This window comes from Miniopterus natalensis, chromosome 1 (assembly GCF_054644295.1).
Source record: "Miniopterus natalensis isolate mMinNat1 chromosome 1, mMinNat1.hap1, whole genome shotgun sequence".
In the NCBI taxonomy this organism is placed as follows: Eukaryota; Metazoa; Chordata; class Mammalia; order Chiroptera; family Miniopteridae; genus Miniopterus; species Miniopterus natalensis.
In genome coordinates this window covers 126,339,503-126,366,012 of record NC_142081.1, presented here as the reverse complement: position 1 = coordinate 126,366,012, position 26,510 = coordinate 126,339,503, and the positions used below count along the sequence as shown (strand labels likewise).

Genomic DNA, 26,510 nt, shown 5'->3' with positions numbered 1-26,510 from the left:
TCTCCCTGTTAAACGTCTGGTGGGTCTGTGTCTACTGTTATCACATCCAGCTGTTAGCCTCCACTACTTTCTAGTTGTTTGATCTATTGTTTTGACCCTGGAGCATAAAATGCCCTTACAGCCTGATTCAGTTCAAGCCAGGCCCCTGCCTAGGGAAACTCTGCAAGGTCACTCCTTGAAGCCTGCTCTCACCCCAGGAGGACTTTTCTTACCTGTCTCCTTCTCTGGTTCTCTCTGTTAAACTCCCAGCTGGCCTGTCATTCCGCTGGTGTGGAGTATGAGTCTCCTCTTAATTACTCACCACCAAGATTTCTATTATTTTCAACAGCACCTTAGGCTTTTATACCAATATAAATTTGAAATCTTAAAATACACAAATTCCTAGAAAGTTGTAACTTAACAAAACTGATTCAAGAGGAAAATTAAAAGTTGAACAATCCTCTTTATTAGAGAAATGTAATCAATATTTTAAAACCATCCCATCATGAAATATCAAGTCCAGATCATTTTTACTGGCAAATTCTACCAAATATTTAAATTATAAGTGTTCAATCTTATACTGTCTATTCCAGAGAGTGGAAAAATAAGGATATTCTCCCAGTCATTTTATGAAGTTAGCAAAAGCTTGGTAGTACAAGAAGGAAAAATAAAGGCCTATCTTATTCATGCACATAGGTGAAAAAATCCTAAACAAGACATCATCACATAATGAAGCCAGGGTATTATTGCTAATTTTGTTAGGTTTAATGATGGTTTAGAGTTGTAAAAGAAAATGTCCACCGTTTTAAGAGTTGCTTACAAAAAAAGTATGTAGAAGTGAAATGGCAATAAGGTCTTAAGTTTGTTTTTAATACTCTTAGATTTTGGGGTGAGTTGGTTCTCAAATATTCTAGAATCTGAATATGAGTTTATGGGAGTTTGTACTGCTCTTGTTTGTACTTTTGTCTGTATTCAAAAAGTTTTATAATACAAAAGGACTAGAAAACATTGGTTTGAGTCTGTAATTTTCTTTTAAAAAGACAAAGAAAAGATACACACATAATGAGGTGTCAGATGCCAGTGTCGTACAAGGACAGAAATGTGACAAGGTGGGGAATTCAGCTTTTAGACATTTGATCTGGCCTCATCCCAAAGGAATCCCAAGTAAGGTACATTGCAAGCAGTGCTGTGGGTCTCGGAAGGCAGAGCAGGGGTACCCCCCCCCCCGGGCAGGAACACTCCAGGGCAAGGGGTGAAGTTCCTGGCCATGCCAGACGGAAAGGAAGCCTCACCCTCACAGCGATTTCACAGCTAGAAACAGACCAAGGTCGTCTTTTAGCCGTGGTCAGAGTTGAGTTTAGCCTTTGCCTCCATCACCAGGATAAAGATGATCTGTGTGAAAAAGCAGATTGTCAAGTTAAACAAATGAAAGATAGTTGAAATGTTATTTACAGAAGCATTTATCAATTCCAGAATTTCCATTTTGTTCATTTTTGTAATTTCTATCTCTATTATTTGATGAAACATTATCATCATGCCTTTGTTTAATTCTTTTTGTTGTTGTTTTTATTGTTGTTAATCCTCTCCTGAGGTTCCATTTCAGAGACAGTGAAAGGGGGCGGGGGAGGGGGGAGAAAAACATCGATGTGAGAGAGACACACTGACTAGCTGCCTCCCGCACACGCCCAACCAGGGTGGGGAGTGAACCTGCAACCCGGGTACATGTCCTTGACCGGGATTCAAACCCAAGACCCTTCGGTGCGCAGACCAACACTCTGACCACTGAGCCACAATGGCCAAGGCCCTTTCTTTCATACTTTAAGCACAGTTTCCTTTAGTTTTTTGTTTGTTTTTTTAAACACATTTATAATAGCTGTTTTATAATAGCTGTAAAAAGGGTAGGGAATAAAACTACTTTGGAAAAGTTTGGCATTTCTGCAAAATGTTAAACAGATTATTTATCATATGACCCAGCAATTCCAGACCTATGTGTATACTCGAGAGAACTGAAAACATGTCTACACAAAAAGTTGTACACAGTGCTCATAGCAACATTATTCATAATAGCCCAAAAGTGGAAACCACCAAAATGTCCAGGGCGGTGAAAGGATAAGCGAAATGTATTGTCTCCAGTACAATGGACTGTTATCTAGCAATAAAGAGGGAGAAAGCATTGACACAGGCTACAACATGGATGAACCTTGAAAACATTTTGATAAGTGAAAAGATAGTCACAAAAGATTACATATTTTGAGTTTCCATTTATAGGAATTGTCCAGAATAAGCAAATCCATAGAGAAAGTAGACCAGTGGTTGCCAGTATCAGAAGGGTATGGGTTTCTTTGGAGGGTAATAAAAATGTTCTACAATTAGATAGTGGTGCTGGTTGTACAGCTCTGTAAATATACTAAAAACCACTGAACTGCATACTTTCAAGCGGTAAATTTTATGGTATGTGAATTATATCCCAGTAAAGCTGTCATTTAAAAAGAGGTGTCGGCGGGGCTGGCCAGGTAGCTCATTTGGTTAGAGCATCATCCCGATATGACAAGGTTGTAGGTTCTATCCCCAGTCAGGGGACATACAAGAATCGACCAATGAATGCATGAATAAGTGGAACAACAAATCGATGTTTCTCTCCCTCCCCTTCTCCCCCCTCCCTCCCCCTCCCTCTGCCCCTTCCTCTCTCTCTGTCTCTCTCTAAAATCAATAAATACATAAATAAAAATAAAAAGAGTTGTGGAGGGGAGAACAGGGGAAGAAGAGTTTGGACCAAAGTGGTTTCATCTCCTGTTCTCTACCCTGTCTATTATCACTGCCACCAGGGTCCTGGAGTCTTCTGTCAAACTCAGGAAGATGTATGATTTTTTTTTTTCTCAAAACCTCTTTGCGAAAATGCCAACACTGAAGCAGGAACAATAAGAAAACCAAGCACTGCCATCGTACTCCCCCACTCTTAATTTGTTAACCTGGAGGAGGCGGTTGAGAGGACAGGTCTCTAAAAACTGATGGACTAGAAATCAGGACACATGGAGCTAAAGCGGGGTGAATGAGAGTTGGGGTGAATGAGAGATGAGGCGACCCAGGATGGGCCACCTCGTCTCGAATTTCCCCCTCCCAGCAATGAGGGCAGTGTACTGGCAAAGCAGAGCTGTGATCACTGTTACTAATCACCAAATCTGCCACCTCGTCTCGAATTTCCCCCTCCCAGCAATGAGGGCAGTGTACTGGCAAAGCAGAGCTGTGATCACTGTTACTAATCACCAAATCTAACGGTCAGAAGTGCCGCAAGTACAGTCCCATAGGCCCTTCCCACCCAACACATAAGCACGACTCCCTGGCTCCCCCGCCGTGGTGAGGACAGAGCCCTTGCCAGGCCAGTTGGCTTTCACTCATCTTGTGCTTTCTCTCCCCCCTGCCCCATCCTCCTCTTTGCTTTTCAGTGGCTGCTTCAACCCCCAACTCCACTGCTGGTGCGGCCATGAACTCTTTGACCTCTCTCGGGACTCTGCAAGGACTGGCGGGAGCCACAGTTGGACTGAATAATATTAATGCACTTGCAGGTACCATAAACAGTGAGTATTTGCTGCTCTGGTGGACAGCCTTCCCCCAAATTCTCCACAGAAAACGGTCAGCCAGAAATGACCTAAAAAGGATACATAACAGGGAGAACTAATACTAGGGATGGAGGAGCACATGCTTTGATAGGCAGACGCTGTCTAGGTTCATTTTGCCTCAAAAACACCCAACCACTCACCACCCTGTCTTTTCTAATATGCAGTATGTGCATATTCATCCACACATTTCTGGGGTTGGCAGGCATTTGCAGGTTTTGAGGGGTTTGGTTGGGTTTGGGATTTATTCTGTTCTTCTGAGAGGCAGTGTGCTAATAATAGAAAAATTGATGGACCAGAAATCAGGACACATGGGCCCCGCTCCGAATCTGCTAGTAATTACTTGCAGGATCTTAGGCAAATCACTGCCCCGCTCTGAGCTTCCTTTTCCCACTGGACAATTGAAAGTTCTGGATCAGATGATCTTAAAGGTGCCCTCCAGCTCTAAAACCCAAAGGTTCCTGACAGTTATGAGGGGGAAGCAAGGCCTCGGAAGAAGGGAGTCCAGCCGAGCAGAGAGGAGCCACTGCTAAAGGGAACGTGGTGTGGCATCTTCATTAGGCCCCCGCAGGCCTGGGTCTCTAAGCAGTGCAGCTCCAGAGGCCCTTGGCAGCTGGGGCCGACTGCTTACAGAACCACTTAGTTGTGAAGCACAGGGACTCACCGACGCACTCGGGTCTGTGCTCCACAGCTGACCCACTCCAGCACTTTAGATCTATGGGGGAGCAGTACCCAGCCAGCAGAGTAGTACATTGCAGGCTCATGCTTGGTGCTGGCTCCTGCACCGGCCCCACAGAGGGGGCACCTCATTTTTCTTTCCCTCAGTTTGGTTCCCCTGGGTGCCCAACAGCAGCCAAGTCCAGCAGGTCCGTGATAGCCCAAAGAGATTCTAATCTGGGGATCCAGTTACCTACCATGCAGCCCAAGCAACCCAACACCCCCCATTTTAAGCATTAAGAAAGGGGTTCTTGGCAAGTTGCCCTGTTTTAAGCCATGATTCAATACATGAACTATTTTTAAAGGGTTATCAGGCAGTACAATTTTGTTAAAAAGGCAAAACAAAAACAAAGCAAAATCCCAGTGATTCTATACTTTAAAAATGCAAAGAGAATACTTTACAATTTATTTAGTAAAAAAAAAAAAAGGAACCTAGGACTCATCCAAATGAAGGCTAACTTTTAGAATCCTGATAAGAAAGTAAATCATTTACTTAGAGGTAGGAAATATCAGATGCTCTGGGAAAAACAAACAAAAACTTAAACTGAGACTGTTTTATCTGATCATAGGCCAAAAAAAGAAGAAAAGAAAAACATTTTTCCTTCCAGATATGATGGCTCTTGATTAGCAAATAAGATATGAAGTGGTAACCATGCGACAGCACAAATGTTTTATTCCAGTAAAGCTGCCTCCAGCTCCCCAATTCAGGAGCCCTCATTGCCTTGACTCCTGTTTCTGACCTTGTTCTGCAGACGCTCCAGCCCACTTGTCCTTGCCCTCGGTTGCAGGTGTGTGTGTTTGCACACAGCCCTTCATGCTGCTTCTCTTGCCCCAGGACCTAGTTCCCCTAAAACAAGGACTTTGATTTGATCGCCTGCCTGTCCTTGGTCTGCAAAGTAACAGGCCAGTGGGAGTGGCTGTCCTCCTCAGCACGTGCTCATGACTGCTGTGTGTCGTCCTCTTGTTCGTGCGTCTGCCTCTCCGTCCTGTTGTGTGGTACTTCGCTGGGATTTCCCATCATTATCGGGGGCTAGCAAGGGACTTTGTTAGATGGCAGGGAAACCATGACTAGGTCTTGTGTGGGATCTGTGTTACACAAATTTTGCTCTGGCAAGGACAACAGGCTTAAGTTGTTCTGTTTTTTAAATTCTTTGCCATTGGGTTAATATAAGTTTGTATAGTCCATGGGAAATTAAGAATGTTTCTAGCTTCAAACACCCCCTACCAGAGAGGATGAACCAGGAGAAGGTTTAATTAAACCAAAAATCATGCTAAAACAAAAATACGTTCTTTCTGATTTGGTGAATATTACTAGTGCAGGGCTATTGAACAATCCCAACAATGGCTGGGGGGTAATATTTGCTGCGAGTCTCAAATACAAGGAGAAAGCCTTCTGATATAGAGTGTCCTCTTTCAGACCATTCTCCCTCAACAGACAGGATGATGCCACCTGTCCTACCAAATAATTCTCAAAACAGGTAGTCGAGAAAGTTACCTGGACAGAGGCAGCTTCTGAAAGAGTTGGCCTCAGCTTCCCTGTCGCTGCCGTCTCCCAGCCCCTCAACCCGGGAACCATTACGTAACTGCCATGAGGAGAGCTGTCTGGTTTCCTCAACAGAGCCAACTCTTTTCCATGAACCGAGGAGCCGCGGAAGTAGGTGGATGGGATCTGGTTAATTCCCAGTCTCACCTCAGTATAAAGTTGACCCTCTTCCCTCCCCCCTGAAGTTTGGTGAGTAGACAAGTAGCTACATTGAACTGAGTTTAACATCCTTTTCCTTCCTTTACACATTCATTAATGGGAAGGCAAAAGAAAAAAAAATTGAACAGTAAAGCTAAAAGCAGAAACTGTCCAGATCAGAAGTGAGGAGTGTGGGGGACTCACTAACAGGGCCCTCATTTATGGGTTATTTGAGGGTTCTTCAGCCGTGTTTTGTATATTCGTATCTGAACTAAGATAAAACATTTTTTGCAGATATGTCCACCCAAGGGTATCTGATTTTGTGTGTTTAAATGTATTTTTCCTTTTTTAAATGGCATTAATTCTTCCAAGTGGCTTACCTATATATAGTACTTAAAATTATGATGGTCTGAATATAACCAGCCAAATACCTGGTGAATAGTGTTTGTGGAAATATTTTTTGTAAAGGAGAGAAAAGAGAAGATGCTTTGGGCATATTATTGTGGCTTGCCACCCTTTATTTGCATTTGGAAATGACTATTTTAATCTGTATCTTTAGAATATACATACATACATAAGCACATACAACCTCATACACACTTGTGACCATATTAACACAGGCACACTTATGAGTGCCACTGATTGTGCATGTTCATACTTATCTCTCCTGGTTTTAGACACTTCATAGTTAAGTTCTCGTTACCAGCTTGCAGCTTAGAAGGATATGCTTCATCTACACCAGGGAAATTTATCTCAGTAAATAGATTTCAGATCTGTGTATGTTAAGATATCCCTCATTTTTGCTCTATTTTTGTTTAGTATAAAACTTAGCGGAGTGGCTTGAAAATAATCGTAGTTTGCTTATGGTGCTCTGCCTCTGATTCTCCATTTCAGTACCACCCTCATAGCAGCCACTCCTTTACTGGTGGGTCCTTCTGTGTCTTTTCCACAGATTTACTCAGTAATCTCACAGTTCCTTGGGCCTCCATCAGGTGAGAACCTTTGGAGAGCAATTAAATTTAAAGTACTTAGTAGTCACTGTGCACACTGCCTTCCCTTGTCGCGGTCTGCCACCCCTGTCATTTTGTCCCAGCCTTCCGTATCCAAATAAATGCCTTTCATGGGAACCTAGACTAAATGGGATGAAATCACCAATCCATTTGGCCTTTTCAAAGAAAAGCCCTATTCTTTTAAGGGGAAAGGCATTTTATTCAACTTAACCTGTTTCTATTGTTTAAGTTTTTAGATGTAATCAGATACCAGCAACTGAACTGACAAGTGTTAACTTTGATATGATTATTTAATACAGAATAACATTAGGTAATTCACAAGAACAGCTCTCAGAGGTTGAAATCCCCCTTTGATGGCCCTTCAAATTCTGCCAGATAATCAGTTACCTGTTCTGCCTCGGCTTTGGCAAATACACCAGAATTTCCAGGGTAGTTTCAGTTATAAATATTTTCAATGCACTTGTACTTGTCAGAATTGTTACCCCTGTTTTTTACTCAAAAGGATAGTTATACCATGGAGGAAAGCCGTGGGCTGGAAAGGCCCTGACTAGTCCTCTCTTTGGCACCCACACCTTTTACGTGGTGCCTCCTCTGCCATCTCCTCCCCACCTTGGGCAGGCAAGGCCAGCCATGACTATCTTCCACACGCATGGAATCAGCTGAAGCAAGCAGAACCCTTCAGAAAGCAGATTGGCCCTGAAGTATAGTCCTAAAATCTAGCCAAGCACTGTGGAGTATAGGCAGGCAGAGTGGAAGGAGGTGGCAGAAATGTCACTGGCTGGAGCTGCAGGCCACACAAAGACTATGGTCCTCAAACATCCATCCAGTGTTTCAGGAGCATGAAGTTCATGCTGCTGCTGTGTTTCAAAAGGAAAAAATAGCAAAAAATGGGAAAGAGCTAGAAGATAATTCATCTACCTGGACAGCAGAAAGGGCATGTCCCAGCGGGGAAGGGAGTCGGGGGCACCAGTGACTGTGGCAATTAAATCCCACCTTCTCTAGCCCTCTGGAGAATCCAGGTCGCAGAGGCTACAAATCACAGGAAGGCACTCTACATGGTCTCACATGGGAGGCCTGAGAGCTCTGAGGCATTTAACAAACAGGACACCATGGAGATGTAGTGCCTTCAACCATCCCACCGATGCCAGAGGAATTCAGAGACATTCTTTGTAGTGGAGCTTCTGTCTTCAGCCCCTATTTGCCAGGTCACTGTGTTCCACGGAGCTCTGTAGGCCGCGACACACACCTAGAACCTTACGCCTTGAGGCGTAAGTGGAACGAGCGGCAAGTCACTGCTCACTCCTAGAATTTCTTCCCACGCAGGAGCCTGACTTTCCAGAGGGTGAGCCCATGACATGACCATCTGTATCCCTAGCATCTATTAGCAGCCTGACAAAAATGAAACCAGCAGCACTTACCAGCTGTGTGCTGCTCTTCCTGAGGTATTTTACAGCCTCCTCTCACCTCTCTCAGAAAAGCAACACTGATGTTTCTTTGCATTCACACAAATACTGGGAGAGGAGGTTGTGAAATAAGACCAAAGAAGAAGAGAGAAATTACTCCTCAGCCCTTTGGCAGCCATAAGAATAACAGGGATGGAAAAGGAGAGAGCCAGTGAGGTAAATGTGATGAGTTGTTGTCTGAGGGACTGTTTAATGAGCAGGAGAAACTATTTCCAAGCTCTTTAACAGCACTGACTTGGCCTGACCAAAAAAATAGAAGAGATTCCTTCGTAACAAGAAATTTAAAGCAGAGTCGGCAGGACCTCTGCTGGCCAGCACCTTTTCAGCTTTGTTTACATTCTAGATCTGCTCAATTTCCTTTTTCAGTAGGCTTGTTCCATTCTCGTGTCCTTCAGCCTCTCCATGCCACTCCACCCACCCGTCCTCTGTCTATACTTGGTAACATCACCCAGGGCCCCATTCTGTCTCCTCAAGCCCCCAGGAAAAAATACCAGACCAGAGACACTATGAGATTCCTCTGCTGTTACGCAGTGGTCTGACTCATATCTTGCATGTAGTTCTTTTCATCGAAGAGATGAAATTGTCAAAATAACCAGCACGTATGGAGTAAGAACATTCCCCACCTCTGCTTCCCAAGAGTGGCGACGAAAAACCCTGCTGTGAGCACTGAGGTGATGCTGGCCTCTATTTTTCTACAAAATCTCTAAGCACCTGACCTCAGTTGTTCTGTTCTCATTGGACTTCTTACCAACTTTCTTCACAGTCGGTCATCTTTGCTGTTTAATAGCCCTGATCAATAACCCTAATCCCTTTAAGGTTTTCCTTAATGTTTTCAGTAAGTTCTTTCCAGAAACGGACCTTTTAAAAAAATTTTTTTAATCATAAAAGGAACTAGAGGCAATTATGATATCACCTCTTCCACTTCCTGAGTTCGTATGAAAGTTAACACTCTATAAAGTCTTGCTTGTTTTGACTCAGCAGTCAGGGAAAATGTGACATAGTCAGCAACCATAATAGAGCAGAAAACCAGCCAGGATATAAGGATTAAAAATCAGAAAAGTGTGCTGGCCAACATCCAGTTCATATCAGTGATTAGCCAAGACCCAGCCTACACAGTGCCACTTCAGTTGACTGAAAAACGTGACACGCAGCTCTTTCATTGACGGAAACTCCAGTTACACGGGCTAGTACCCGTGTGTGTATGTCTAAGTAGCTGACTGTGTGCTGCTGAAAACAAACGGCCCCATTCCACGTCTTGCCTTTCATACTGAACATGCAACTTCAGCCTCTACAGGTAGTGGAAGGGTCCACACTCTTTCCTGTGCCTTAATTCTTCATCAGCCAGGGCTATTCCTACACTCCCAGTCCTGGCAACACTCCTATTTAGGAAAGCCACTTAATAGAGCGGCCTAGTCACTGGTTTATTGAGCATCAAGCTCATTCTCTGCCATTTCCTCGTCAGACAGCTCACAGGAGAAAAGTTTTATTTTATCCTTTGCTCCTCAACCTCTTGGGGCCTCACAGAGCCCAGTAAATGGATTTAAGTGTACAGATGTCATAGGCCTCTGCCAGTAATATTTTTTCTTGCGTCTAAGTGCTAAGAAGCAGAAGGCTTTTATTTCAAAAAGATAACCCCAGTACTTGCCAGTAGCACCCTGCATGAAATTAAGATGTACTGTCTCACCACAGCACCTCACTGAATGTTGATCACCAGCCTAGGGAACGAGGGTTAGCGTTGCTCAGGGGGCTTTTTCGTTTCCTGTTGTTTGTATTTTTGCCATTACTGTGAGTTACAGCTTCATAGTTTCATTTTAATTTCATGTTGGTTTTGTTGGTGTGCTAGCTGCATGCACTTGCTGTTGTACTTGTCAAATGATTCTCTAACTTCCTTTGGAAAGCACTAATGAAAAGTGCTGTTTCTCTTCTCTATTGTTGGGTTTTTTGTAAAGTTGCTCAAATGCTCTCAGGTATGGCGGCTCTGAATGGAGGACTTGGCGCCACGGGCTTGACGAATGGCACAGCGGGCACCATGGACGCCCTCACCCAGGCCTACTCAGGGATTCAGCAGTACGCAGCGGCGGCACTGCCCACTCTGTACAGCCAGAGCTTGCTGCAGCAGCAGAGCGCGGCAGGCAGCCAGAAGGAAGGTACGTGCCACCCTCGGCCCCGGGCACGGCCTGGCGCGGCCAGCCCCACGGGCAGCATTCGCCTTCGCAGCGTATTTTCAAAGACCCTAGACTCAGAGAAAGCAACCGTTTTATTTCTACTCTTCATGTTTTTTCTTTCAAGAGACCTTACCAGCCTAAGGAATTTGTTTCTTCTTTCCTGTTCAGTCTTACATTGTTTTTATTTTTTGATTTAATTGTTCATCTACCTCTTAACATGGATCTCTCACCTACTGTGTGTTTATATGCAATTGCTTAGTAGTCGTTGCCATCAAAAAACTGCCAGGAACCCCCTCCCAAATCAGCGTTATTTCTCCCCTTACACGAAACTCCTCCTCAGTGGGCAGGATGAGGCAATCGAGTCCTCAAGCACTGTCCAGCCAGCCCCAGGCTTCTCAGTAGGCACATGCTGTGACTGCGGAGCTTGCCTCTAACTAGGTGGCAGTTTCCAGGTTAATGATGAGTCCACCGTTAGGACTGACTCGGTCTTTAATTGGGGGTCTTCTGGGGAAGCAAGTAAGTGATTGATTGCCTTGTTCTCTGCCAGTAAAGCAAAATGAACATCAGGAAGTTAAAGTTCGAGATAAATTAAAGCTAATTATAAAATAGTTAATGAGCTGGCAGAAATAAGAAGAACTTGTCTCTTTTTCTTTCTTCCTTTTGGTTTCTTCTTCCTTAATTGAAGTTGTCTTTAAAGCAGAGTCGTCAATATTGTATTTATTCTCTTTTTGACGTGTTAAGAATGTGAGATAAGAGGCTAAAATGGGGAAGTGCTGTTGAAGTTTTAATTTCTTTCCCTTCTCCTTTACCCTCACCCCATAATTCCAAACTGTTTTTGTTTAAACACTTGACTTTAAAGAAATTCTATAAAGAAATAGGATAGTTTTACTTTACAAAGTTGTGAATTTTAAAGGGGACACAGCTTTAAAGATAGTCACGGGTAAAAAAAGAAAAGGTTTCTCCTGTTTATAAATAAGAGATTGTTTAAAAGATAGGTGAAATCTAAGTTACTTTTCATTATTTCAACTTTTCCTTTACTCGTAGTTGTGACTGCTGTAGATTTTTAAAAACACGCACAACTGTTCAGACAACTGTTTCCGAAGGCGTGTGGAGATGCTATGTCATAAATACAGTTCCACCAAAAAAGTCCATTTTGAGGCCCCTTTGTCTGGAGACTGACTACAGTGGGACAAGTAAGGGCAGCAGGAGGGTCCTGTAAGATAATGACTTCCTCAGGAGAGACCGTAAAAGCCACTTTCCCCACTTGGGTTGTAGTCACCTCTCCATTAGCCAGCAGCGCCTTTCAGCAAGCTGTAGAGCCTGTGTTGCTGGGAAAATGTCACCCAGAAGACTCAAAATTGAGTGGCTTAAGGATAAAGTCTGGGCCCTGAAACATTTTCCTCAGTTGCTTTACCCCAGTCCACTGCCCTAAATTTAGTCCCTGCCTTGCATTTTCCGGATTGCTTGTGCAGTAACTAACCCTCTGGAATTAATGTAAAATAGTTTGAAATGACAACTGCCAACTGCAGATTATGTGTATTTAGGTAGGCAGGCTACCAGTAGCATGGTGTAGGGCTTTTTATTTTTTTGATGGTGTTTTTTGGTTATTTTTAGTCATCTCTCACCTTCCCAGTTAACATGAGCTCAAGAAGTGTAAACCATCTTAGTATTAGTTTAACTAAAATATAATGCAAAGGCAAGTTACACTGCGAAAGAAAAAAATCTCATAATGAATTGTATTAAATAGACTTTTAGGTTTGCTACTATATAGTTTTGTCCTTTAGTGAGGAGAGTTGATCAGCTTGATGTTTAGTCGTGTGCCCTGGTGCATGTTATCCCATGGGAACTCAAGCCAGTTTGGCTTTGTACAGAGTGTGGTTTTAAATCTTCTGAAGGGTTACGGCATCCCTATTGATCTAAATCCTGAAGAGTTGAGTACCTTTCCTGCCTAAATATCCTCTGACCTCTTTCACACCTTCCCATGTTTGCAGGAGGCAAGTCACACACAAATACATACACACACCCCCCAAAGGAAGCTGGTGGTCTGATAGAAACACGCCGGGTGCTTTGTGCTAGATCAAGTGCCCTTGTGAGAACCACAAATATGACACCAGCCAGCTGAGACCAACAGTACAAGACCTCTAACACGTTAAAATAACGGGTGCTAGGAGAAATCTGAGGAATGCATCATTTGTCAGCTGGCTTTTACTAAGGGAGAGGCGAGGAGGACCTCAAAAAAATTTTGTTTATAACCATTGGCATCTACAGCAGTAGCTACCTTCCTTGCACACAAGAGAGGTTTTTCCATGTCGAGTCAACTTTTTCCCATTTTAGTGTTAACAGTGTTGGTGATGGGAAAAAATGGGGATCTATACTAGGAGATGGTGGCACTTTTCCTGGGAAAGTGATGACTAAGAGGACAGAGCCTCCTTGGGTTTACCTGTCTTTCTTTTTCTTGGTCCCCCATCTAGCAGGGACACATTCAGAATGTAGAGCAGTCTAGAATGTCCAGGCACAGGCAGTAAATTTACACTTTTCTCCCCAAGCTTCAGGTGAGACAATCTCACAATTCAAATTGGGTGCCATTAATCCTGGTTTGTGAGTTTGGATGTTTTCTTTTAAAGGTACATTAAATCTGGGTAGTACCAGATTTGCCCAATATACATGTTGCAAAGGACGAGCGTGGCATAGTATACTCAGAACACCCATTTCCAGTGTTTTGGTTTTATATCTGTTCACAGTTTGCATTTTTAAGAGGTTTTTTAACCCAGGAAACATTTGGGAAACAAAGCGTGCAATTGTGTGTCCCTTTAAACACAGACTGCCTCCTTTGCACTGGATGGGCCATGTCCATGGAAATGCGAGCGATATAGAAAGGTAAAGTGGTCAGGCTAACACTTAAGTAAGAAGTGCTCTGTCTCTAGCTTCACAAATTTGCCTCTGTAAGTTTTCCTTGCGAAAAGCCCCGTTTGTTAAAACATTTATTTTATGGGGTATTTTTTTGTTTTGTAGAAAGAAACTGGTTTGGCTTTTTTGCAAAGATATTCATCCCTTTTATTTGTACAAAGTTCTTTTCACCCCATTTATATTTTTATTTGACCCATTCCCATGGACTCCCACACCCCCACTGCAGCCCATCCCCTGGGGCTTCCCAGTAGGGCCACCAGTCCTGGTTCCTCTCCTGTGAATGCCAGTGAAGGTTCCATGAACCAGCTGCAGAGCTTACTTCACCAATTTTATGTTCTGGGCTTGGTGTCTGGAAGGGACACCATGCCCAGAACATAGAACATCCTAGAGGCATCCCACCCTGGGGCTTCTCCAGACCACCCGGGAAAGAATATGCAACGAGCCCCAACACCTTCTAAGCTGGGAAGCATTCTTGCCTGTTAGATACTAGAAGATGATTACCTTCCATCAGGTCATCCAGATTCCCCTCCTTTCTCCTTTTTGCTTCTTTTAACCTTCAGATACCTCTCTAACCAGTATAGCTCAGATCTTCCTCACTCTGCCCTTGTTTCTTGTATCTAGAAAGTGATGAGTAAGAGTGGAGAGCCTGGCTTAGTTTAGTGCTTGACTAGCTGCTGCATCTCACACATTCATTTCCAAGGCCAATTCCCAGCAGTATAATTCCTATCACAGTTGTGAAGCTCAGGCTACCTATTTTTCCCTGCCTTGACTCATTGCCAGTCATTTCTAATAAAGATGATTATTAGACTGTGTGTTAAGAGATTTGGCAAATCAAAACTGGATGGATAATTAGGTAAATGATTGAGAAATCCAAGCAGCATTACTGCTATACCCATTATTCTCAATTGCTGCAATTTGCTTAGAATGCACAGGACACACTCTCCTCTGAGAGACACTACATACCCACAGCCAAACACGGCCACCCAGGCAAAACCCACACCTGTGTTCTCCTCCCCACTCTATCCCATGACTGCCACCTTTACCTCATGAAGAGACTAAAATATTGCTCACGTGTAGTAAGCAAATGTGACCCACACAAGATTATCAGTGAATTCTTAACCAGTGTTTCTGAGGAAATGATGGAAACCTGAAGGATGTTTGCTTTCCTAAAAGACACACCGGCACATGACATTTGGTCCATTTTTCTGTCCCCTTTCAGTATGGGGAAAGCAGATGCTTAGCCTACCTGTTGTTAAGACATTCCTAAGAGGCGGCTTTGGGAACCAAGCAGCGAAGAATACCTTACTCTGATTTTTGTTTCCTCTTTAGGTCCAGAGGGTGCAAACCTCTTTATTTACCACCTTCCACAGGAATTTGGAGACCAGGACATTCTGCAGATGTTCATGCCTTTTGGAAATGTTATCTCTGCTAAAGTCTTCATTGACAAACAGACCAATCTGAGCAAGTGCTTTGGTATGCGAAAGAAACCAAGCTAGAATATTACAGCCCGTCCCCAAGTGAGGAGTCATGGGAAGGAAGATGTAAATGGCAAATATTCTAGAAGTCAGGATAGGGCCTTCCCTGTGTGATGGTGCTTTCTGGTTCTCTGGATCCATGTAAGCAGACTGGGCAAAGATGTTTAATCAAACAACAAAAGAGGAAGGGGCTGTAGGAAAAAAAAGTATCTGAGAAATTAAACCAAATGCCCATACATTAGGTAATGTTGTATACTGTACTATGGACATGTCTTGCTACATATGTCTCCTAATTAGTCATTGTAGAGCAACAGCAATTTCTTTAAACCTCATAGTTTGAACCACAATCTCTACCATATGGGACTACAGCTAACAACCTGCAATTTAGGCTGTCCTGATACAGGATGGTATTGCAGCCACTTTACCACAAGTTCCTTACCCTGTCAGGTTCAATGTGACTGAGCCACTATGGATGTGAGTGACAGACTGTACTGGGGCCTACTGTTCATCTTGATATACTGCACACAAGTGCACACACCTTCCCAGTAGGGAGTGGTCTGGCCACCCACCACAACACTGCAGCTCCAGGAGCACAGGGGGGGCTGGTTAACAGAGTTTGTGGTGACATAAAGCATCACATTGTGCTGGGATTCTGGAGCCAGAAGTTGGCATGATGGGATCTGCAGGGACTGCTTGAGTGGCTGCAAGAGCACGGAGGTGCAGGTATTCTGAGAACATGGGAAACGCAGCTCCTCGGCAGCCGAGCAGTCGTGCCCTCCTTCCTCAAGCAGCTGACTTTGCCTGCCCAGGCAGTTTTTGCCCCAAGAGAGTAAGGCACTAATGTTTTACACCAGGAGGAGAGCGTTCATTACATTATTGCTTGTTTTATTTGTTTCAAACCCTTTTAGTCCCCAGAGTAGTTTAGAGGCCAAAATGTTCAGAGTATATATTACTCACTTGGGAAGCCCTGACCCAGTTTGAGAAATAGCATTTGCTTGAGTCACCCCTCCAATTTACTAATTCATGTTGGTAGCAGGTATTAACAGTAGCATAAAACAAAATAAAGTAGAATACATATGGGCCAGAGGAAATACAAATAAAATTGTATGGTATAAAGAAAAACATGAAAGGTACGGTGGTTCTCAGACAGCCAAAACTAAAACTTATTATCTGGCTGACTGGTAATAGGCAACCAGAATGATTTGGCTTCTAAAACTGTTATCATAACGTCTTTCTAATTTCTGTGCTACTGCCCAGGAAGGTCTGAAGCTTCTGTTGTTAGGGGAATTAGTATGTCAGCCATTTAAGTCACTGTTTTTAATCCAAGTTGGAAAGGCTGTCAGCCTGAACCCATTACACTTTCGCTGCTGCGGCGTGTGTCAACCCCTGTGTAATGGTTCAAGAGACCGCAAAATGGAAGTGAGTCGTTATATAGGGTGTGTTTCAGTATGAGCTTACCTTTGGGAGCTTCCCTGCACAGATTTTGAGCCAGACTTTTAGATTCCTCATTGCCAATGTCCTGGGTTTATCTGGAGATTGGAAAGGGATTGAGCTTCATGGTTTGAGGAAATATTCTCTGCTTTTAAAAGAGTTCATATCAGCCCACAAGCTACTTAACCAATGTGTTTATAATAATGCAAGTTATAGCTATGAGTATCACCAGACAACTATTTAGCATCATGGACGGTGTTTTCCATTTTTATTAAAAGACATAATACCCCATACTGAGGTTTCTCAGTGAGCCAGTTTAATTTCTTGGGGGCCCAGGTTTGCTAGTCATAAGGTGGGACCCCATTCTTTCATTCTAACCTCTTGGCCAGGTTTTGTTACCCATTTCACTCTTGACCCATTTCCATTCTCGAGTCATTTTGCTACTTCTGGATGAAAACCCACAGGGCAAGGAGAAAGTCTGAGCAAAGATCTTAGATTTGAGATCAGGTTTATTGGGAATTAGATTTCAAAAAATGTATATCACCATTTCTGCAATACAGCCTGCCTATGAGAGACCTTCTGCCATATGTTCACGTTTGTCAGCTGAGAACTCTTAGTATAAGAGCTTCCTTTCACTACCAAAAGTAAGTAGGGACTGTACAAGCTCCATGCTTTTGCATCAGCATTAACTAAAGAAAGTTGTGTGGTACCACCACCCCCTGCCTAGTCCCACCCCCTGGTGTTAGGATAAATTGTACGATCAGAATTCTGCTTCTTGATCTTTGCAGAGCATCAGCTCTTTCCAAAAGCATGCCCTCCCTATCTTTTTTGGCGGTGAATGTTGGAACAAAGGATACTGGGAACTCTATTAGGATGGCTGTTAAGCCCTGTGCTGTAGACTGTTTATTCCTCAAGGCTCTTGGGGATACAAGGATAGCCGTTTCCATTCTGTTGAATTCAGTGGAGCTTTGAAAATGGAAGTTGAATGAGGAGGAAGGGCCAGCATTTCCCCTGGGTCCCCAGGTGCTTCTCAGTAATAACTAAAATGTTAAAAATCAAGTATAAATTATTCTAGAGTTAATTCACTGAACCCATCCTATAGCCAAACAAGTGTAGGCTCTGACATAGATGAACTAGAAGGAAAGATGGTCGGGGGCTGTGGCTGCACACCCTGTTAGCAGCCGGCCTTCCCTTAATTATCCCTGCCTTTTAGGCTCAGCCTGGTTGGGCCCTTCCCACCCTGCATATTTATACCACCACCTATCTAGCAACACCTACTCATGTACCTGGGGTTCTTGCGGAAGGATTCTAAGGGACTTTAAACACAAGTGAATTGGACTGAAAGCAGAGAGACTAAATTTACTCAAACAACTGAGTTGGAGATTTTAGCTTTCTGCAGAGGGGTTTTCTCATCAAACCCAATTACCCATCCAGCTAGCTTTTTCACTGCTTCTCAGTAGCCATTTCCAATGTTGTCCCTAACACATGCCCTGTTTGCCACGGGATGGGCACATGTAACTCACCATTTGCAGTTTACACTGCCCAGGGGGCCCTGGCCCCCCTTCTCTACTGCCTCTCCATCTTGATTCCCACCTTCCTTCCCCTTCTATTTTCCAGGTTTTGTTAGCTACGACAATCCAGTGTCTGCGCAAGCTGCTATCCAGGCTATGAATGGCTTTCAGATTGGCATGAAACGCTTGAAGGTCCAGCTGAAGCGCTCCAAAAACGACAGCAAACCTTACTGATCCTAACCCCTGAGGCTCCCTGCTCTTATTTTAGCTTTCTTAGGGTAAGTCCCACGAGCCAGCCTGTTCTCAACAGGAAAAGCAGAGGAGGACCACATTGCCAACTTTTACCAAGAGACAGTTATTTTTACAATAAGGCCTCCATTTCCCCCTCCCACCCCCACCCAGTTCGCCATATTTAAAACTTGGGCTACCTTGTTTCTATGAGTAAACTCCTCCAGTTGTGCCACTGTATTCTCCTTTGTTTTGCAATTTGAATCTCCTTTTACCTTTGTTTTTTTAAAGGAAAACATACACAAATAAATGACATCTTGAGAATTTAAAAGGCAAACAAAGGCTAATGTGCAATTCTAACTCAGAGACCCCCTGGTGCCCTGAGAGCACTGCCTGGAGAATTCACCCCCTCCTGTCCTGTTTACCCCTAGGAGGGCACCAGCTGTTTAGAGGTCAAAGTGGTGGCCTAGAGCAAGAGAAAAGCCAGGAGAAGCACTTAAAACAATACAAACGTCTTTCCACTACATTCGGTTTGTTTTAATAAGTAGGATTTTATTTTAGGGTTCAAAGAAACATTTATTGGTCAGGTTATTACACTGGTTGTCTATTTTGTTATTGTTTTATTTTAGTTCTTAGAAAGGATTAATGTAAAAAGATTTAGAGATCTGTTTCTTAAAGCTACAGGGTTTAAAAATAAAATAACAATGAATGAAAATACTTGATGTTTCTTGAAAGATAAATTTAATAATAAATAATACATAAATAATACATAAATAAAAAAGAAAGCCACAGGCCTGTAAATTTTATTTGTAAAAAAAGCATTTCTATTTTTGTACAAAATTTTTACTGCCTCAGAAATAATGGAAGTTATTTATTGCCTATTGTTAACTTATTGGGTACCTAAAGAGCAGTTCTCTGTGCTAGCTAGATCCTTTTGAAGTAGTCTCTAAAGGAATCGTTCTAGGAATGGGCTTTTTTTCACCGTTGAACCCTAGGCCTAAAGTTCATGCTTTACCCTCTTGTTGTTTGTATCTGTCTGATTATTTTGTCCGTAACTTCCATTATCTAGTTTACAGTTCAGCTGTCTGACTTTCCCCTTATGTTACATTCGTTGAAACTGGATCCTCCCCTTGTCCCTTGCCAGCCCCTCACCCCAAAACACCTGGAATCCATTCCCTCTCCCTCTCCGGATGGATTCTCTTGGGGTTCCATTGTGCTGTGATAAAGACTGTAAGAAATGCAAATTATGTGGATGGCTCGTAGACTCCCTAATGACCTAAGATTTGCATTAGTTTTTCTCCTGCACCCTTAAGAGTGATTTTGTTGCTGCTGCGTAGATTCTGTGTAACTTTTTCCTCTCCCTTGTTTTCTCCCTAGACATCTTCATGCCCGTTAGTTCACCGTTTGCCTAGCATGTCCCTGTGGCGTCTCAAAAAAAAGTTTCATCGTCCCGTCATTGTTTCTGATGTCTTTCTGACCTCACATCATATTTGGTTCTCCTACTGACCTTTGATCTAGTTTGACCTTTGAAATTTGCATGTGACCTCATCTAGCTATGAATTCTGGGAAGTCAATGTGAAAAACATTGCTGCATTCATGCAAGACTGAAATTTATTATTAGAAAAATAATTATAGAAAAAAAAAAACTGTGGCAAAAATGTTGTTTTTTTTTTTTCTTTTCTTTTCATAAAACAGACTTGAAAGTATTATACAGGGATTGGCATTCTTCCCGGTCACTGGTAACAATAGCAATATGTGTCCAGGGACACAGAATGTTGGTTTCTAACAGACTACTTCCAAAAACAGTTTGAGAAAAAAACTGTCTGATTTTAAGTCTCTAGAGGTCTGTAATAGTTTTTACATTTTTCAGGCAGTGTAAAGTTTTTTGATAAGGCCATTTTAGGTGGCTCACTTTCTCATTAAGATATATATATAGAACCACTTTTTGTAGATTAGTATAAGAAAAATATTTACCCTGTTTTGGGGCAAATGCTACCTATTTGTGTCACCTTTTGCTGAACTGACTCACAGTTAGACAATCCATGGTTTAATGCACATGAAATTACCTATATTTTATACTGTTTCAATGTACAGGAGAAAGGTTACTGTAAACTGTGTTGCGTTGGTGCTTCTGTGAATTAAGTTGTGGTTTCATCATGAGTCTTATGGTCTTAATGTTCTTTGTTGATAAGACAAGTTTAGAATTGGTTTACTTAAAAAAGAATTTCAAAAAAAAGATGTTTGCTTAAAAAAAAATTTCATGTGAGGGGAAAAAAAAAACTATTCCAGAATAAGTTTTGTGTTGGCTTGTAAAGCATTGATGTCATTTTTTTTTTATTGTGGACTATTTAGATGTGTTTGTGTTCAGCAAAATGTGATTTTTTTTTTTCTTTTAAAGAAAAAAAGTGAAAATATATAGTGCCAAATTCCAAAGGTACTTCCTTCCTAGAGCTTCAGTGTGTTTCTTGTGAGAAGTAATTTGATAACATGGGTATTTTATTATGTGTTTTGTATAAATCCCTAATATTTAAAAAACAAAAAACAGAAAAAAAAGAGGTTAAAAAGTTTGTTAACTTGCTATCCTGTGGTCTTGTTGCCTGAAATTGTTAATGTTTGTTATTTCTCTATGATGTTTTTTGTAAGACATTGTATAAGTGCCCATGTCTCACTTTTTTAACCACTGCACATCAATGCTGTGATGGCAACCTCACAATGTATTTTCTTCATAATATATGGAAACCTCTAAGGTGAGAAAGTTTTGAACTTTTAACCCTTTCTACCCAGAGCTATCTGGAATGTTGATAACTTTTATACTGTCATCATTTTTGTTTGTTTTGGGGTGATTCTAATTTGGTTTTTTTTCCCCCCTGCATATATCTTCTCTGAGTTGTTTTTTGTCTTTACTACTTTTATCCTTTGGTTGAGATCTAAAAGAAAAATCTCCACAAGGCAAATCTAAAGGAAAAATATGTATGTAGTTTTTCCCCTACAACATTATTTTTTTAACTTTTATTTCTGGTCATTTTTTTAAAAAAACAATTCTTAATGTACTGCTGGAATTCCTTCTGTTTAAAAACAGTTTATTAAATAAACCTTCTGGGAGGGATGGTAGATAGATTCAGCATCTAACTAAACCTTAAATTCTGTATGCTTTTGAGATCAGATTTAGTGGGATGTTCCAGTTTAGAATATTTTCATGTACCTTCCAGTTAAATGCCTTGGTAATGGGGTAGTCTTTTGAGGTATTTTTGCTTTTTGTTTCTTTAATACTCCTAATTAATATTTCTAAGCAACCATTATGCTGGGGATTTTTCTGACTCCGTGGATACCTCTGAATAAATGAGGTGTCTGGAGTTACCTAAGAGTCCTTTCCCTAGCTTCTAATTTTTTTAATTGAATGCATATACTAACCATGTAAGTAAAACTCAGTTCTTTATCCCAGTTACTGACCAAATACCTAGCATCAGTTCCTGCTGCCACTTTTTAAAGTGCCATATTACTCTGACTTTTACTTCATGTGAACAGATCTCCTACTGTCTTGACAAATCCCAATGTCCTCCCTGCAGCCCCAACTGCTTTCCTGAAAGTAGGCCTCGAAGCTTTGTCTCTAATGGAGTTTAGAAACTGCTGGCTCCCTTTCCTTTCTCCTTTCCTACTCACCACCCCACCTGGTTTAATGTGTGTGTGGCTGTGATAGCCTGGGGATGGAAAGGACTAGCCTCTAATGATGAAAAAAAAAAAAAGTTTCCTTCTTATGGCACGTGCACTTACAATGAAATGATTTGTATTCTCCTCACATGTGTTTACTACTGCTGGGGCCTTCCTTCATCCTTTGAGGGCTATTTTGTACTTCCTGCAGCAATCAGCTGAAACAAAAGTTACTGCACATGTCTCTCTCATATAGAGTATATGGTGGTGTGTACATACGTGCATAGGAATGCAAGAAACACCATCTGAATTACTTAGATTCGTTCTGAATCTCTTCATTTACCAATCTCTACAGAGATCTCAAAAAAACAATTTTTTCTGGTTTCTTCACTGAAGCAAACTGCCCTCCTCCTGCCCTTTTCCTTTCACCCACCTGCATCTCCCCCAGAGGAACTGAGTGCAAGAGGCTCAGGGTGGGCACTTTAAGTGTTTCTTATTTTGCAGGCAACTAAGACACATTTAGGGGGAAAGTCCGTTCTTTCTGGGTTGTTGGGGTTTTTTGGCATGTTTCATTGTTAAAAAGATAACCCTCCTCAGCAACAAGTTGTTCTTTTAGTCACTTTATCTTTTAATATCAAAAGGTAAAAGTTGCAAGCGTGCAAAGGCCTGTGCCAGAAGAAAAAACACACAGGGAAACTGCTTTTTTAAAAATCAAGTGTAGAGAATAGTCATTTTTAAACTAAATTAGAGAATTGTGATCAAATGGCAGTCCTCAAGGCGTAACAAGTTCATCTTTCTTTCACCATAGGGGTTCTAGCTCTTTGGCTTGTGCTACTCTGGACTCATTTTACTGTTTGTTTTTATTATTATCTTAAGTGCTAATTAACAAGAAGAAATAAAATTTTAAAAAAACCTGTAGTTTCATTACCTTTTTGAATAATGTCATACAAAAAATGTATTTGTGTTTTTTTGTGCTGTGAGAATTGTTGTTTGTAGATTAATAATATCATTTTGTTTAGAATTACAAAATAGTTTTTAAATATTGTCTGAGAAAAGCCAAAGTTAATGCAACCTAGTGGAAACTGTAAGACCATTGAGTATTGTTTGTTTTATTGATGCATTTGGATTTTGTTGTTTGATGGAATTTGAGCCAAAAAAAAAAAAATGCAGGCTTTCCTATTTCTACAATTGATTGTACTTATTATGCATTTTGTACCAGTGGAACTTTTTATACTGGAGATTAAAAAAAAAAATGGAAATTTTTGTGGCTTACTCTAGTGGGCCCCCTGACAATGACTGACTTCAAGTTTGATTTCTGGTTGATAGAAAGAAAGTTGCTTTTCTTTTGAGAATTAAAAACTTTGGCTTGATTTCTTTTTTCCCTTTGCTTATATCTAGCATTAGAATTTTGTCTTAAAATACAGCGGTAAGTTTCACTTTTTATTCTGTATTGTGCAGTTACACAATAAGGTAATTAGATTTAGAAGTACTCAGTCACTTTAAGTGGATAAATGTATTAGTTAAAACTTTAGGGGTTTGCTTTTTTGCTCTTTAGATCAAGGTTTTTTCTGATTCTTCTGTCCTCATTGTGAACATAACTGTGTAGTTGAAACAGTCAAACTTATTTTTGTAACGTATGTTATTGTGTGATGCAGTTTTTTGCTTCTGTCTCCAATATTAAACCATTTTCCTAATACTTGTTTCTCTCTCTGCGTGTTGTATTGTTGGTAGTCATTATATGTTGGTGATACATCTACACACCTCACTGTTTCACGTATCTGTTTTTTTCTCTATGTTGTGTAAAAAGATACAGTCGATTCCACCTAAGTGAATATCTGATTTGGGGGAAGGGGAAACTGCATACCAGCCACTTCTGATTTATGTCCAACAGCCCATTTTAACCACTGCTTCCAAGATTCATACTTATTTCTGTGATTCACCTAACTAACTGCCTACACAGCTGGACTTGCCAAGACCTTTTATGGTCTTCTGACCTCTCCCCCTCTTCTCACGCCCCTCTCCTTTTGTCATGGGTGTATGCTGTTCTTAACATTCATTTCAAACCGCTGCTGCTTTGCTGCATAACCTTAAACTTCAGAAGAGAAGCAGCAGAACTTCTATCTACCCACAAGTCCAAGGCATAACATTATAGTCTCACCCTATTTAGAAACTAATCACATTTTTAAAAGAGGTGAACTCTCCAGGGCAGAAAAAAATAAACTTACATGGTGAATAGAAGATGTGAAAAGAGTTAAGTCTGTGTATTGCCATCAACCAAGTGAGATATATAGAAAAGTAATTTAAATTACATAATTTTAAGAGCTAAATGAATCCAAGATCAACTTTAATTATTAAACCTAATGAAAGAGAAAAGAAATATATCCAAGTGCTTAAATGGAAGCTCTGCTCAGTCAGGTGGGGTGGGAGGGGGAGGAGGTCAAGTTTCTCAAGCTCCAGTCTTCATAATCTATGGTCCATTTCCAAATGAAAGCCAAGAATGCCCTATGCATCCGCACACTCCCTCCTGAATGAACATATGTTCTTTAAAAAGCCTTGTCCCCCCACTATCACCCCAACCTCGGTTATCAAAAAGAGATCTAAAGAAAAAACTATTCCTGTATGCCCTCTAAAACTGAAGCCACAGGCCCTCCCTTTTCTGCCAATCTCTATGCTCAGGAATCTGATTGCTCTCCAAGTGCTCTTAAAAGATTCCATTGATGTTTGCTCCCTACGTCTTAGCTCTCCCTCCAACTTTTCAGACACACAAGCTCTGTCTGATTCAGGCCCCCAGCACCGGGCATCCTTCCTCTGGCTGCCAGTAAGAGTCTCCCTGCAGGTGCTCAGACCCTTCACCTTCTGGTTTCAGCAGCCCCTCTGACCCCTAGATCATCTCTAGCTGGCTCAACAACCAAGGGGCCTGGTGAGGTGGGAGAAAGGAGGCTCTTTCTTCCATAGGCCGAACACCTCAGTGAAGTGATTTCCAGCAGCTCTAACCTGCACAGATGGGAGCTGACTTCCTGCCACTACTTCTATTGTAAATCTCATCATAGCCTTCTTCAGTTTGCCTCTGAAAACCCGCAGCTTACATTAGTGGGAAAAGATGGCTAGGGGTATGGTTTTCCCTGTTTTGTTTTGTTTCTGGTGGGGGTGGGGGTGTGTGTGAAGGAGGGGAGGAAGAGGGTAGGTAATGAGGGTAAGCAAGTGTTTATTTTTAAATTATATATATATATATATATATCTCCACCATTTAGCACAAGACAAAATACTCATGCTAAGTAAAAGAAGGGAAAGACAAAGCCAGTTTTTTTGTTGTTCTGGAAAAACAACAAAAACAATAATTCTCCAAAGAAGGGGACAAAAATGCTAGTTTCCTTAAGCACTCATGACTGTAAAAAGCTAATCCCTGCTTAAATTCATACTTATTTCGATTCTGTAAAACACCGCTACAGTGTTAGCAGGGTGAATCTGTTTGCCATGCACTGACCACCTTGGGAAGTTCCAGAACTGTCAACGTTTACCTTGCTGGTGGAAGCCACATGTCTGCCCAGCCCACAGCAGTTATGAGGAGTCCATGGTCTGGGACTCTTAGCTGGCAGGCTAGGAAACACAGTGAACATAAACATACTGTGAATCGTTCCTGATAAGTGAATAAAACATTGTGACCAAACAATCAGCTTATTCACTTATCAGGAATCGACTGTTCTGCTAATGCGCTGTTTTTGTTTTTCATCTCTGTTGTAGTTTGCTATTTTTGCTGTGTTCTGTTTTCTCCTCTCATGCTTGGGCAAAATCACTGGGAATATTATCTTCATGTGACCATGAAACGTTTATATCGAGTGAAAATGATATCTTAACAAAATCTATGCACTTGCTATCAGGAACACAATACTGGATGTGTCTTATATATATTGAACTATACAGTACTCGATTTCTTAAATAAAGCTTAAGAAAGGACTCTGTTGTGTGTAATGTTAATGTGATTCTTTTTTAAAAGCAGTGTTTCTAAGGGGTATTTTTGTTCTTTTAAGTCTTGAGTGATACAGGATATTTTTCATTAAAATTATATCACTGGCTTTATGACTTAATATTCAATAAATTGACTTTGGAAACAAAATGGAGTGGGGGGAAGTTCTTCCGAGTGCATTTTAGCAAGAGACATCAGGAAAACCCCCTTCCTGGTGTCCACAGAAAGTCTCTGCCTGGAGTACTGTGGGTGGCAGAACAGAGCAATCCCTCCACTGCCCAAGGACCCCTGGAAAGCATCCAGAAGCTGCCCTAACCTAGAAAACCCAACTGCCTTTCTAAATATTCTCTCTTTAGGCTCAGAAGAAAGGAAAAGAAAGGCATATCCGAAAATAATGCTGGTTTGCATCAATGCTTTTCCACAATGATGTGACACTAAAACTAGCCCTGCTGAACAGCAATGGCAGGTCTGTTCAGGATGCAGGTGAGAACAAGAGAAGATGTTTGATCATTCAGGATGAGAAGGGTAGAATTTCAAAGAGACTTGTGAGAGAGACATCCTATAACAGTTGCAAAGCTTAAATGGGAAGCCTGCTGCTTGGCCCTTCGAAGGAATATTTTTGAAATTTTTCCTACAGGCCATAAGTTGGAACAGAATGGCATTTTCTGTTGGATTTTTTTTAGCTTTGGGGTTTTATGTTAGATTTGTTTTTCTTGC

The 26,510-nt window shown here is 41.6% G+C and overlaps 1 protein-coding gene across 9 annotated transcripts in view; it reads left to right on the top strand.

Moving 5' to 3' along the window:
- Nucleotides 1–23,528, top strand: part of CELF2 (CUGBP Elav-like family member 2) — a 497,548-nt gene extending 474,020 nt beyond the window's left edge. For 5 of the 9 annotated variants that reach the window (XM_087825724.1, XM_087825717.1, XM_087825739.1 and 2 more), the window contains 5 exons: nucleotides 3,423–3,542; nucleotides 10,414–10,611; nucleotides 14,866–15,009; nucleotides 18,060–18,231; nucleotides 19,559–23,528. In XM_087825724.1, the coding sequence (XP_087681850.1) occupies nucleotides 3,423–3,542; nucleotides 10,414–10,611; nucleotides 14,866–15,009; nucleotides 18,060–18,187 (590 nt within the window). In that variant the 3' untranslated portion in view covers nucleotides 18,188–18,231; nucleotides 19,559–23,528. Of the gene's footprint in view, nucleotides 1–3,422; nucleotides 3,555–10,413; nucleotides 10,612–14,865; nucleotides 15,010–18,059; nucleotides 18,232–19,558 lie in introns of all 9 variants that reach the window. The other 4 variants (XM_087825730.1, XM_087825749.1, XM_087825745.1 and 1 more) reach the window with 2 other exon arrangements.
- Nucleotides 23,529–26,510: the final 2,982 nt, after the last annotated feature.